At 34.0% G+C, this 14,384-nt stretch overlaps 2 protein-coding genes and 1 long non-coding RNA gene across 3 annotated transcripts; 1 reads left to right on the top strand and 2 right to left on the bottom strand.

The window, feature by feature from the left end:
- Positions 1–617: 617 nt before the first annotated feature.
- On the top strand, positions 618–1,364 carry LOC109211596. The gene is made up of 2 exons (XR_002065743.1): positions 618–737; positions 1,127–1,364. It is a non-coding gene; the product is annotated as an uncharacterized LOC109211596 (long non-coding RNA).
- A 1,669-nt stretch (positions 1,365–3,033) lies between these two features.
- LOC109211595 lies at positions 3,034–5,717 on the bottom strand. The gene is made up of 3 exons (XM_019375142.1): positions 4,555–5,717; positions 4,264–4,455; positions 3,034–3,207 (listed from the first exon to the last, which is right to left on the bottom strand). Exons 1-3 carry the CDS (start codon positions 4,822–4,824, stop codon positions 3,034–3,036), a joined length of 636 nt encoding a protein of 211 aa, XP_019230687.1. The 5' UTR covers positions 4,825–5,717.
- LOC109211594 (FBD-associated F-box protein At5g18780-like) lies at positions 4,961–5,705 on the bottom strand. Its single transcript, XM_019375141.1, has 2 exons — positions 5,479–5,705; positions 4,961–5,312 (listed from the first exon to the last, which is right to left on the bottom strand). Exons 1-2 carry the CDS (start codon positions 5,703–5,705, stop codon positions 4,961–4,963), a joined length of 579 nt encoding a protein of 192 aa, XP_019230686.1.
- Positions 5,718–14,384: the final 8,667 nt, after the last annotated feature.

Genomic DNA, 14,384 nt, shown 5'->3' with positions numbered 1-14,384 from the left:
TCTTGTTAAATGTAAACCTTTCAATTTGTAAGTTTGAATTTTGAAATAAATGTAGCACTTGCAATTTATAAGTGCAATTTTTTCCCATCTTCATTGTATTCTTTATATTTTTACTTTATATTATTATAACTTACAATAGTTATACAAAATCAAAAAACAAAAAAAAAAAAATNAAAAAAAAAAAAAAAAAAAAAAAAAAATAACATTAACCCGTCCCCATGAACCCGTAACTCTTACGGTTCAATTTTTACCCGGATGAACCCGAACCCGTTAAACCTGGTATGTCCCAACCCGTAACCGGCCCAGACCATAACCCGTACGGATACTAAATTTCCCTATCCAGCCCGGCCCGGCCCATCCATTAAACACCCATAGTCTAGACGGTAGAAAGAGAGAGAGTATTATTATTTCTTTTTCAATGCCTTAGAATCGGAGTTGTTCTCCTTTAAGTAGTTTTTAATCCCTCTCGAACACCTAACTGTTGTAACCACTATAACAACTTTCTAACAACCTCTAACTGCCAGCTAGTGATATTTGCTAAGATACCCCTGATTTTCTATTAATTCCCTTTAATACCCGGTGTACATTATTGTCACATAGCATTGAATCTAGTGAACTGGTTTTAGATCCAAGATTTGAGGCTGTGAGGATGGATTTCACAAGAACTGGAAATTTCTTTCCTTTCACCCAAAATTTTCTTTCTAATTGGAATTAAAGCCTCTGAAGCTGCAGATATGGTGCGTGACATGATGTTCTTAGTCATGGTTTTCTTGTCAAATAGTTGCTTGTTCCCATTAGTTTCTCCGGACTTCATTAACCAAAACAACCAAAAATGAATTTCTCCTAATTTCAGAAATCACTTTATCTTTCTTTCTTGAAATTAAAAACTAATCTGCTTCATTTTATCACTCTCATGTACTGTGGATGTAATTAGTGTTTATTTTGTACTTTTTGAAGTAAGATAATTTCATTAAATGGCATCAAGAAGAAGATGCACAGCAAAAATATACAAAAGTGTGGCTGCTCATATACAAGTGTTGTATTTTGTACTTGAGGTTTTCTATTTCCCTAAAGGGATAGTTTCATGGAAGTAAAAACTAATTCAAATCATCTTATCATCTTGCAGAGATAGAAAGGGAGCAGGGAGGTTCATTTTGTCCAACAGTACATAGTCTTCACTCTTCAATCTGACAGCTATGAATTTGCAGAGATAGAAAGGGAGCATGACATATTGTTGATTTTGAACAGAAAAAACTTTCACTAGTTAAATCTGACAGCTATGAATTCTGCTTCTTACGCTTAGCATATTGTTGATTTTGAACAGTAAAAACTAGTTAAATCTGACAGCTATGAATTCTGCTTCTTACGCTTGGCATTTTGAGCAGTTTTACTGTTGTCTATAGTTAAATCTATCCAGATGAATTCTGCTTCTTATTATTTAAATAGCTATAAAATCAACACCATATTTTTTATCGCAGAGACAGATGACGTTCAATTATAAAAGACGTAGGCCATTAGGCCATCCTCCACTAAAACCCCCTCTTCTCAATACTACCTTACATTGGAGAATGCTCTTGCTTCTTGGATATATACGTTTGAAACTTAAAGAACTTATTACATACATGTTGCTACTACATCATCCGACATGAACAAATTTATTCAAAACATCCCTATAATTAATTGTGAAAGATTAATGATTAAACACAACATCACAGAAGAAACCATGAAAACTTTTATTTAAAGTACAATAAGAGCCCGTTTGGATTGGCTTAAAAAAAGTAGCTTTTAAGCAAAAAGTGCTGGAGCTGGTTTTATAAATAAGCAGTTATGTGTTTGGATAAAAGTGGTGGAGCTGAAAAAAAGCTGTTGAAATGTTTGGTAAACAAGTGTTGGTAAGCACTTTTTCTATTAAAATGACTGAAATATCCTTAAAGCTGTTAACACTATAAAGAAGCTTATTACTATAATATTTTATTTCAAACTTATTAATATAAATACGAAATAATTAATATTTGAACTGATCACCTAAGATAATTTTATATCATTCCTTAAGCCCCATAGGTTTGATCCTGTAGAATTTGACCCATTTTCTCATTGAACGAAAGGTACGAAATAAATCAGATTGATAAAAGTACCATTATAAATATAATTGTTGAACTCTTACTTTTCACTTCTTTCAACCATGTAAATTTTTTATTTATTTCTTGATATTCCAAGCTTACTGGGAAAACATATGAAATAACTATCACATTTTATTATTCTATTCCTTATTTGAACTATGTAAAAATTCCTAATATTTAGGAAATCAAAATAAAATAAACTTGTACTTTTTAAAATTATTTGAAAATTGTACGTATAGTTAATTAGAAATTACAATGCAACTAGAATTGTTGGTCGCACCCGAGTTTAAATTCTTAGGAAAAAAGATCAAACACAAGTACAATACTACAATCTATGTAAGAGATTTTAAAGTTAAGTATGTTTAGCAAGCTTCGTCTGTTATGACTTCGCATGTATATCAGTTTTATTAATTTATAATTTTTTTTATAAAGATTTACAGATGATTATTATATAAATAAATGTTTAATCATTTTTATACTAATATTTAGGACTATTTTTCCTTCTTTTTAGGTTTAGGAGTCCTATTTCCTATCTCATATTTTAGTTATTTAGTAAGAAAACTTCATTAGGTAAATGTCGTATTCACCTTTCAAAGCAAAGTTAAACTTCAAAGTTCACGTTCTGACAAATTTTAAAAGTTTGAGTGGGATATTATAATTATTTCAAAAGTTTGTGAAGGACATTTTTGGAATACTAAATATTATTAGGGACAAGAGGGTAAAATACTTGGTCAAAGATAGTTGGCTTTTAAGCTGGAAAAAAAAGTTGGGATGAGCCAACTTGTGGCTTTTGGCTTTTTTTAAGCTGTTTTCTTTTTTGCCAAACACTTCCAACATCTAAAAATGGCTTAAAAGTTGGTTTGACCAGCTTTTAAGCCAATCCAAACAGGCTCTAAGTGATGAAATATTTGACTCAAAGGCTGCAGTATTGGGGAATCACAATCATCTCCGAGATATCTGCATTTGCGAAAAAGTAGTTTCTCAACTCCTGTTGCTCCATACACGTGAAGTTTTGCCTCCAACATTTCCATGGTAGAGACGCACAACAAGGCTTCTCATCATTATCCGACGCATCTTCATATATAAACTGTCAAACGAGGCAAATCGGTAAGTATAGACTATGAACAATAAGAACAAAGGTAAAGAAACTAACTTGATAAAGAATCAATCATGAACTAGAAAGGTTTAAAACACCCATTGGTGTTAGCCTATGAGCTCCTCGAAATCAATCTTAAGCATTATCTGAATGAAGAAATCATCTCATTGAGTACAACGAATGGGTGCTTTCTAATGGCCAAAGAATAAAATGAACAAAGTAATTAAGGAAGCAACAGAGGGTGAAGGAAGATAAGGTTCACAAATCACTGGAATAGCCAGTGGAAGACAAATAAAAGGTGGTGACCTTTTTTGTGGGGAGGCGCACACGGAGGACTACCAATAGCTGGGCCTGGGGAGTGTTAGTAGGAAATTTCTTTTTTCTTAAGACTATAAGCTCCTCGACCAGTCAAATAGCAAAATAGAGTTTTGCTGCAATTTGTACATGCACGGCTGGAGCCAAATTAAACCACCCCAGCCCTAGGGCGGAGGAAACAGTCACGGCGAAAGGGGAGGCTTCATCCAATCCAGTAGGATCAAAACAATAAGAAGGTAAGAGGAGCAAATGTCAATTATATAGAATCTTTAATGCCTGTATTCCTTGGTTTTACACTATTTCCTGTTGAAGTTGACTCACTGCATATAACTATTGATTTATCCAATGCCAACATTTTGTCTTAATAATCACAGATAAGCGAGAGAAACCAAAACCCAATAACCAGTCAATAAAACAATGTTTCCAAATAGTTTGGGGCAACAAATATTTATAATATCAACTTTTAATGGTCTCATAACAATTTTGAACCTCACCCCTTCTTATACAGGGCTTCAACTGACCTTGCAGGAAGTTACAGTTTCGCATTAATTGGTAGCAAAACCAATTACGAGGGGTGTTGTCACTAAACAAAGAATCAGAAGGCATGTAAAGACCGGAAAAAGTTGCAAAAAACGTACATAATAATAAAGGTGCAAGAAAACCTTATTGGAGTAACAACTAACTTTTTTCAATCTTTTATCAACTCAGTGCCTTTAAAGGATAAAGTATTACCTTGAGGGTCTTTACGCCAGGAGCTCGGATAATAAAAGATAGGGTGCCCAGGTGAGGAGAAATCCAAAGCATGCTATCAATAATGTCGACAACTGAATAGTTCGATTGATTCTGAAGGTTTACTTGCAATATATTAGTACCATAAAGGGGAGGAAGGAAGTTTTCTCTCAGGTCTTTTGGTATAACTATTGCCTGCATCCAAAAAAAAACAAAAAACAATTTATAAGAAACACAAAACAAACTGCTTCTTCAAGCAGTGTAGCTAGCTAGAGAATTTCTAGGACACATTACCCTGTCGCAGTGGCATGACAATTCAATAGCCTTGGAATGATTGAAGTTAGCAAGAAATTTCGTGAGCTTAGAGTGCCAATGATTGTCGTCGGCTTCTGGGGACAAGCAAAAAGTGGCTTCCAGCAAAACTGAAGCTTTCAATTTGAATGTTGACAATGGATGACAATTATATTGGAACTTTATTAAATTCGGAGTGTCCAATTCAACAGCAATCAGATTATGACACCCTGAGGCCCTCAGCCATTTGAGCCTATCACTCGTGATCTTCATGTTCTTCAATGTCTCGCAACTGAATAATTTAAAGATTTCAAGGTCGGGTAGACTGGAAAAAAGGCTCTCTAACCATTCATCAGTGACAGCAACGCGATTGAGGTACAACGTCTTGAGGGCTTTGCAAGCAGTTATTTTAACTACCTTTAGATTCCCATAAAGGCTGTAGATCTTCAAGATTAATTGCTGCAATATCAACCAATTGGAATACAAAAGGGCAAAATTCCAAGTTTACCTTTTTCATTTTAGGTAAAGAAGTATTACCAACTCGAAAACTGGTAAGTCCATCAAAGTTCTGCAAATACAAATCCTCTAAATTGCAGCAGTTTGTGCACAGAGACTGAATAAATTCCTCGTTCAAAAATACGTCAGAGAGGCGCAACTCTCGCAAAGATGAAAACTTTATACAATCACAAGGCAATTCAATATTAAATCCATCCAAACGCAGCACATTTAGTGCTTTAGCAGCAAAGATTGCGTCGGGCAAGCTGTTGTATTCGAGTTTGCCTTCATAAATAGGTCTGCTTACTCTTAGATTCTAACTCTTTGATATTACAAGCTATGAGTATCTTAATCCAATCATCGACATAACAAAGCCAACGATGATGTAGTAATCCTAGAGAGAATTTTTGCATGGAAAGCTTGTGCTTTTGCCTGTTTGCTAGAGATTGATTCACAACATTCACGAGCCTTGGCATGTCTTCTGAGTTAAGGAATTTATCACCAAAATTTAAGTAGGAGAGTGAATTCCAAGCACTATCCCATACCTTGGACATTGTACTCATTCGAGCGCCATCTTTAGCAACAAGGAAAGACAAGATATGCTGCAAAATTGGCTCTGGCAATTTGGAAATTCGGTCCACATCGCTTCTCCCTTCCATCGATCCCAACCAATTTTATTCACCCCTCCTTATAAAATCTAAGCCTGACACAGAATAATGAAAATATTTATAATTGTGTCTGTTATTCTCTTCTCCTAAACCAACTTATGAACGGATTTATTTAGAAAACTTTAAAAGGAAAAGGAACGTAAAAACCAAATTCCAAAAGGAAAAGGATTGGTAGGAATGGATGTATAAAGACAAAGACACATATTAAAAAAAAAGAACACAAACCCAACATTTGCAAGAACTCCTTTATATTTCATATTTTTGACACTTTTCTTACTAAGGTTTTATTTTACACCCTTTTGCTCCCTCACACTTTTTTTTTTTATATGAGAAGTTACATCTATTTATCTATAATTGATAATAAACTTTTTTTTATATATTAATTCAATGGTTATTGCACTCCTAACATCACTACACAAATGAAATAATGAAATTTTGCAATTAATTTAAAAAGATTAAATAATGAATTAAAAAGAAACAATAAATAGAGATTTATTTACTTCATTGTATCGTCATACAAGGAAATATTTGATTGATAAATTATTCTAATAAAAACAGATTTTTCTTAATGGAAATGCTGTTGTGTTCTTAACATTAATACAAAGGGAATTTATGGAATTCTTTAAATAATTAAAAAGGTTCAAACAGTAAGTAAAAATTACTTCCTCCATTTCATTTTGTATGTGTCTTAGTTTGACTAGGTATGAAGTTTAAGACAAGTAAGAAAATCTTAAACCTACGGCGGCTAAAGTTGTCAAAGGTAACAGATCTCAGCAATTAGGGTTGAAGCTTGACTATTTTTCTCCGATTATGAAAGACGGAGGGAAGACAGTTTAATTAGTCAAGAAGGAAGTTGAAGAACAATGCCAGAAATGGCATTCAGTGTTAATAGGCTATGTAATTGGATCATCAAAATTCTGGAATGAACAGGGGAAGGTTTCGTTAGAGAGAGGTTAAAATGAGGGGGGGTGGGGGGAGGGAGGTCTACGGAATTAAAGAGGGACCAGGGTTAGGGTTTTCGCGCCCTTGACGTGTAAGACATCCATTGGTCATTTGCTGACTGGATGGACACGTATGTGTATGTGTAATACACGCGCACATGGTCTCTTGTCAGATGTGTTTATTAGTCACGAAAAAAACGAGTTCGAGTGTTCAAATGGGAAAATAGAAAGTTTATGTATCGGCTTTAAAAAACCCGACAAGTTTAAGTGGTCAAAAAGCCATTTCGCCATTTTAGAATTAAAGAGTTACTACATATAGGGGAAAAAATACTCTTTAAAACATGTTAAAAAGGAAAGTAGGACATATTAGAGGAGAAAATTTTAAATTTTCAAAGCAAAGCGGAATTAATTTTTAAAAGTAAAGTAAGGGGTATAAATGATTACATAAAATTTGCTCTTCCTTCAACCCACACATACTCTCATCTGCCCATTTACAGCTTGTTTGAATGGTTGCTCCTCGTGGTATCGTAATGTATTGTTATCCCAAAACAATGTTTGTTTTGATTGTTTCATTAAAACTGGTTGTATTGTATTGTTAAATTCATTGTTCCGGAACAATGAAAAGTCCCATTTTTTGAAACAACCGATTTGGTGTGGTGGGATTGTTTCCTATTTTTCTTTCCAATTATGTATTAACTTATTACTCCACAATTCTATTTTACCCTTTATCTTTTTACCTATAACCTACTTTGTTTTTTCCAGACCAATGCTAAAGGTGTTTGCCGTCTTCTGTTTTATTTTTTCTCCTAATTTGGTTTTAACTCAATTCTAATTAGTTGTGCTCCTTTGTTTTGCCTTCTTCTATCTCGCTCCTTTGTTCTACTTTCTTAAGATGTTTTGTCTTCTTCTGTTTTATTTTTTCAAATTATTTTTATACATAATTTTTGATAAATTTAATATTTAAATAATTGAGGGTATTTTAGTAGACTTATCAGTTACAGTACGGTACGATACAGCCAAACCAAACAACAAAATATTATTTAACAATAACAAACAATACAATCTATCCAAACATTATATTAATAAAATGATACGGTACAATACGATACAATACATTATAAAACGATAGGGAACAATGATCCAAACAGAATGTAAAGCTACTAATTAGCTCATGGGACAAAAGATTGCATCTTTTCACGTTGCCTACTCTTCTCATTATGCCCCCACGAAAAGTTTGCATCTTTTCAAGGTAACTCTGTCTGTTTTACTTTCAATTAATTGTGCAGTCCTCATATGTCTTTGCATTTTGATGTGTGATTGTGTGCTGAAGTATTTTGTTAACCACTTAAGACGCCCAATTGAGAGCAATTTAGTTTGTATTGACGAGTTGAACTTATGCCTAGTTAGATGCATTTATACGCTGGCATATACTTATTCCTACAGAAAAAATATCCATTGTTCTAGTATTTGAAACAACGACGGAAAGGGTGAATATGATAATTTGTTGGCATATAACTTTAATTGCTACATTCATCTGAAGAAATGTGCTGTCTTGGTTCTAGTTTTGGAGAAAAGAGTCAACTTGCACCCAAGGGACTGGTTTACTTTGCAACCAAATTGTTGTTATCCCCTCGAAATGAGTACTGTAGCCAAAGTGCAATTCATCCAATTTTAGACAATGTTGCACTTAACAATCTATTTTACTTCACTGTTGTTAATTGGTTTCTTAATTGCTAATCTTCCAGCATCAAGCAACAGTCTTATTTTTTTGGTTTTTCTTATAGGTGTTTAACGGGCGGGCTGGGACGGGCTGTACCAAAAAAAAAAACACAGCCCATACGGTTATCGTTCCGGGCTGTTAGCGGGTTGTGTTTTTGCGGGTTTTATTGGGCCCGTACGGGTTCGTGCTTAACAGGCCGGGCCGGGTTGTGCTAAAATTTTTTAAATTAAATTTTGTTAGCAACGGTACACAAATTAAAAAAAAAAATTTTAACCCATTAACAGGCTGCAGCCCGTTAACAGGTTAGCGGGTTCCGGTGCACCTGTATCCAAAATGTGTTTGTCTAAAACCCACTACCCGTCCAACCCGTCCCAGCCCACCCTATATGCTACCGTAGCGAGCTGAACCAGCTGACCCGGGTTGAAGCGGGCTGTAAAACGGGTCAGCCCGGCCCGATTAACATGTATAGTTTTTTGGATATCAGGTCTATGCAACTGCAGCTGAAACTAATTAGCAAAAGTGGTGGGAAAAAAGTGCGCATAATATGATCGACATACATTCAACTCAAGAGATTTTAGACAAGGAAAGATCTCTTTTCCACCATGTAAAGAAAAATGGAGAACCATTTTCTACCTGTGAAATATCAAGTAACAAGAGGCATCCTCTGTACAAAGACTATGGACTAAAATAATATGGAGACAGAAGTGCAAGTGGAAGTGCTCACTTAGTTTCCAATGGATTTGACCAGTATTTGTAGTGTGAAAACTTTGGATCATCCAAATCTTCAGCTATCCCAAAAGGGATCTTTAGACCGAGGTCTGAAAGGTTCACCAGTTGTAAAAGAAATAAAATGAATGTCATTTACTAAACAATTGATACAACAAAGAAAAAATACAGAAATATAACACCATAAGGTGAGGGGTGGTCTTAGAATTTTTGTTCCCCGATTGCCACATGACAAACCTTCAAAGTTAGAAGTGAAATATTTTCGCCCGTAGGGCAAAACTTTTTAAACTTAAAGGTTTGCAATTTATGCAAGCAGGGTCAAATGTTCAAAATCACCTACTTTTTTTTTGCAAATCACCCTACAAAAAGGCACAACTTGGAAAATTTGGGAGATTTATATATATACCTAGTTTTAGGATTACTATTGAATTTGTACTCATATTGCATAAAAAAATTATAAGTTTATCCGTTTTAGGATCAACTGCCTGAAGTTGAAAAAAAGTTGCGTCTGAAGTTGCAAACTTAAGATGCACGCAAGACTATTTTAGTTTGACGTGCAGCAAATTTATTTTGAAGCGCAAAAGTTACATTTAAGATTCACTTGAGACTTAATTGGATTGAAGTGCAACTACTTTTTGCATGCACTTAGACTTTTTAGTTTGAAGTGCAAATTGCTCAGAAAAAGAAATTTGTTGTTCGAATTTCAACAATGTAGCACACGATTCAGTACCCAAATCTAATCCAAATAAGCTCGAGTTTGAAACGCAACTTTCAAATAGCATAAAAAACAAACATCACTTATCAATTTGTCAACAACAAATCTAACAGACCCATTTTGTAATTAAGAGGAAGAAGAAACCCTAAGCAGTAGCAAAGAGAGGAGTGCCACAATAACTCACTACTGAAGTAACATAAACCATCTTAAAATCTGCTCGCAAATACTATGTAAATGCACTCTCATCTTTGTTTTCACGGCAACTAAGAAGAAGAAGAAGAAGAAGAAGGAGGAGGAGGAGGAGGAGGAGGAGGAGGTCTAAAGTTGTCTATACTCAGAATACTAGTTAAACTTCTCTTTAAAAAGTGGATATAAGTTAAATGGGGACGAATAAATAGTGTGTCCCGTAAAATATTTACGGAAGATTTCATCGAGGGGTTTGCTATACAACAACCAAGGCTCATAATGTTGTGGGCCAAAGAAATAAGAATTGGAAGTAAAAATAGTACGGGCTAGCCAGATTCGGACTGGTCATTGAAAAATAGCCAGCATTTGCAAAGTCATTGAAAAAAGCCACTATTTTGCTGCAACACGCAAAGTTACAGCATAATATACTGGAGAACGGTGTACCTGTGTATGAACTTCCAGCATGTTATGCTAGAACTCCAACATGCGCAAAGTTCCAGCATAATATACTGGAGATTGGAGCACATGTGTATAAACTTCCAGCATATTATGCTGGACCGGTATATTATACTGGAACTCTGGTATATTATACTGGAATTCCAGTATATTATGCTAGAGTATTTTTCGGATTTTGAACAGTATTTTCGTTCAGATTTATCTTTACATCAAAAGTGATTAAATTTCGATTACTTTTAAAATTATAGCTATTTTTGAATGACCACTTGTAAATTTGATTATTTTTTAATTTCTCCCGAGTTGGTAGGAGTTACCCGTTTGTTGTTGAGAGATATCATATAAGCATCGTTAACTGGTTAATAACTCGTATTGGCATGGGAATAGAAGTATAAATTTTTTGGTTGCTTTTTTCATAGTTAAAGAGAAAAGGTAGGCGTAGGGGAATAACTTTTATACCAAGAAATAAGTTTGAAGGCACAAGAGAAGCAATTAATTGCCCGTTTGGCCAAGCTGCAAAAATCAGCTTATTTTGAGAAGTGCTTTTCTCAAAAGTACCTTTGGTGAGAAGCAGTTTGTGTTTGGCCAAGCTTTAAAAAACTGCTTGTAAGTGTATTTTTCTCAAAAGTGCTTCTCAAAAAAGTGCTTTTGGAGAGAAGCTACTTTTTTCTGCTTCTCCAAAACTGCTTCTGCTTCTCCTCAAAAGCACTTTTTTTTCTTGCAAAAGCTTGGCCAAACACCTCAATTTTTGGCCAAAGATGCTTTTGGCAAAAAAAAAAGCACTTTTGACCAAAAAGAAGCTTGGCCAAACAGACTATAAGACTAAGGTGTTTATAGTGTAGGCACTTACAAACTGAAGTTTTAGTCTAGCCTTTAGGTGTTTGCTTTGAGGCTCCGTGAAGGAATTATTCGCAGCTCTCAAGCAAAGAGGCCACTTGTCTTTATTTATTACTTCAGTATTATGTTTGGTTTCTGTGATATTTGACGAATGAGGCCAATAGCCTTGTTTATGATGGCATTAATAAGACCTAAACAAACAAGTAATATCTTTTTGGTGTGCTGTGGGCAAAAGTAAAGCATTTAGATTATGAAGTCACAGGCCAACTCTTGGCAAAGCTCTACTTTAGGGGACAAAAAGAATACTATCCCATAAAGGAAATTCGACATTTGTTCTCCTTACCACATTATTAGAAATTCGGTCAAAACTGACTAAATTCCGATTTTTAAATGATCGATCAATTTCAGTTGATTTTCTGAATATTAATTTTAATTTATTTTAAATAAAATATTAGCTGAAGTTGGTCGAGTTTCTTGAGAAATAAACTTCTCGGAATGCAAAAATAATTTACCTCATTTTGGCGCCAAAGAAAAATGATCGAATTTGGCCGGTTTTCGTAAAAAAAATGTAAAAGAAAATATTTACAAAAACTGAACCGAAGTAGGTTGGTTGGCCGCAAAAAATTTTTGCCCGAATTTCTAGTAGTGTATAGTTGTATCAGTCTGTATTTGTGTCTGTCTATATATGTACACACACGGGTGCACAAAATACAAACCAACCGAATAACACTGTGTTTTTAGCTTAGCTCTATAGTTATCTAATCTCTTTCTTTTTTCTACCCTTCCTACTAAAAGAAGTAGAAAGGAAGCTGCTTTGTTCGAAAGTTAAATTCAAATTCATGGTGCATAATTAGTCATTTAAGTTATATATATATATATATAGATTAAAAAAATTATACTATCAACGCAATAAGACGGGCTACAGAAAGATTATAAGAAATGATCTGATAGTGTAAAAACTCTAAACACATACGATTAGCTTATGAAATTCAAAATAAATAACGAATGCATGAATATATGGAGTGTGGATTAGGTGGTCCCTCAACTCTTATACACTTTACCATACTTTTTGTTGTTTTTCCAGAATTTTCTTCCCCAGATCCCGGAGCTGAGGTCTAAAAAAGAGTATGGAAACGATACGTGAGATGTCATAATAATAAGTGGGGAAGTGCTTTAACCAACAAGAAGCCAATAAAGAATGCCATAACTTTAGGCAAAGGCAGCAGCAGCAGCAGACCTAGGATATATAATACAAAGGGCTGGACCATTTGTCGCTATTACTACTCCCTTCGGTCCAAAATAAGTGATTTTTTGGGTGTTTTCACACAGATTAAAAAATCCACCTTTTAGCATTAATTAGCAATGGAATTGACCATATTAACCTTTACTATCTCACATAAACACTCCTAACACATATTCCAACATTATTTACTCCAAGGACAATGTAAAAAAAAAATAATTAAGTCACTCTTGAAATCTGAAAAAATCACTTATTTTGGACCACAAGAAAAAGGTCAAAAAATCACTTATTTTAGACGGAGGAAGTATTTAATACAAGAGCATATCATCATTTATTTGATGTTCAGTTGAATCTTGATATATACCAAATTGGATGCTCATCAAATGAAAAATCTACAACGGATAGAAAAGTAGTAATGGATATATATGACACTGACTTCTACGATATTATTCAAACTCAACTTATGTCAACCAATTCCGTTGGTTGGTCACAGAAAGTACAATGCTAGAAACAAACCACAATGCGGCTCTTTCCACTAATTTGTGCCTTATATTAATGATTTAAGTTATATACATTCACACTTTTAAAATATTTTTTATATTACCAGTGCAGCTTAATTTGTGATCGCTTTTATCAATATTTAGTATAGAGATTGTCTTGTATTAATTAGTCACAGTATAATCGATCTGATAGTATTACTCCCTCCGGTCAATTTTCTAATTGATTTTTTGGCTTTTTTTATGGTCCACAATATTTAATTTTTTCAGATATAAAAAAAGAATTAACTTCTTTTTTTCAAAGTTGTATTTGAAGTAAAGAGTCTAGAAGTATTTGTTGTATTTCTAATGAATAATATTGTCAATTTTACTATTAATTAATGCTAATAGGTGAATTCTTAATATAACTTAATCTCTATATAAAATAAATTCAGAATTGCGATGCAATTACTAATAATACACCAGTGCGAACTCATATTATAAATTATAAACTCTTATACATAGCTTGACTTAAAACAGTTGATCCAAGGGTTCATCCATCCATGACATTATAGTGCAAAATATCCAAAGCCAGTCATTGTAATTAATAATATGTCATTATAAGCGATTAATCATAATGTGCACCTAAACCTGGGTTTTTTTCCAAACCATTTTGACAAGTCAAAATTTCTTAAGTTTCTAGGAAGTAAGCTAAGATCAAACGTTGCAGTCACTACGTTACAGTCTATGGGAGAAGTCAATCGACGCCATCTTGATTATGTCGATCCGAGCCAATATAAAACCTTAAAAATTTAGCAAGTGGTATAATTAAGACAAAAATATTCGAATATATATGTGATTTTTCTTATAACAGTATAACGCGAATAAATAATTGTACAACCAAATGCTAGTTATGTTGGCATTATACTTGTTTGCAAAATAACAAAAAATAAAGTAAGTAGATAAATCATTGTGAATATTCAGCCTTTTGTTGATCTAATTTGCGTATAGGACAAAATCGGTTCACATTAAATACTTGAATGAGAGAATGACACGTGAAATCGGGGACAGACAGAAGACGAAGCAAGTGGAAACCAAGACCGAGGACAACAACTTCGGTTGGCATCGGGATGGCCCCGAAAGGAACATTATCATGAGAGCAAACTCATATTTGTCACCAGACGACATTCAATAAAGAATATTCCTCAGTATTAAATTCATATCCGTTACAGAGAATTTTGACATTAGTGACCTGCCATTACATATCCATCAATGGCCCCATTATTGTCATTTAAGAGGGGCTTGATCCTAGGACCTTGTTCTCTAGGTATAGCTATAAATAGCAGCTTCAACAACCTTTGTAATACACGAAAATT

This window comes from Nicotiana attenuata, unplaced genomic scaffold (assembly GCF_001879085.1).
Source record: "Nicotiana attenuata strain UT unplaced genomic scaffold, NIATTr2, whole genome shotgun sequence".
In the NCBI taxonomy this organism is placed as follows: Eukaryota; Viridiplantae; Streptophyta; class Magnoliopsida; order Solanales; family Solanaceae; genus Nicotiana; species Nicotiana attenuata.
Note: the sequence above shows the minus strand (reverse complement) of the source record. Positions and strands in the feature narration are given on the sequence as shown.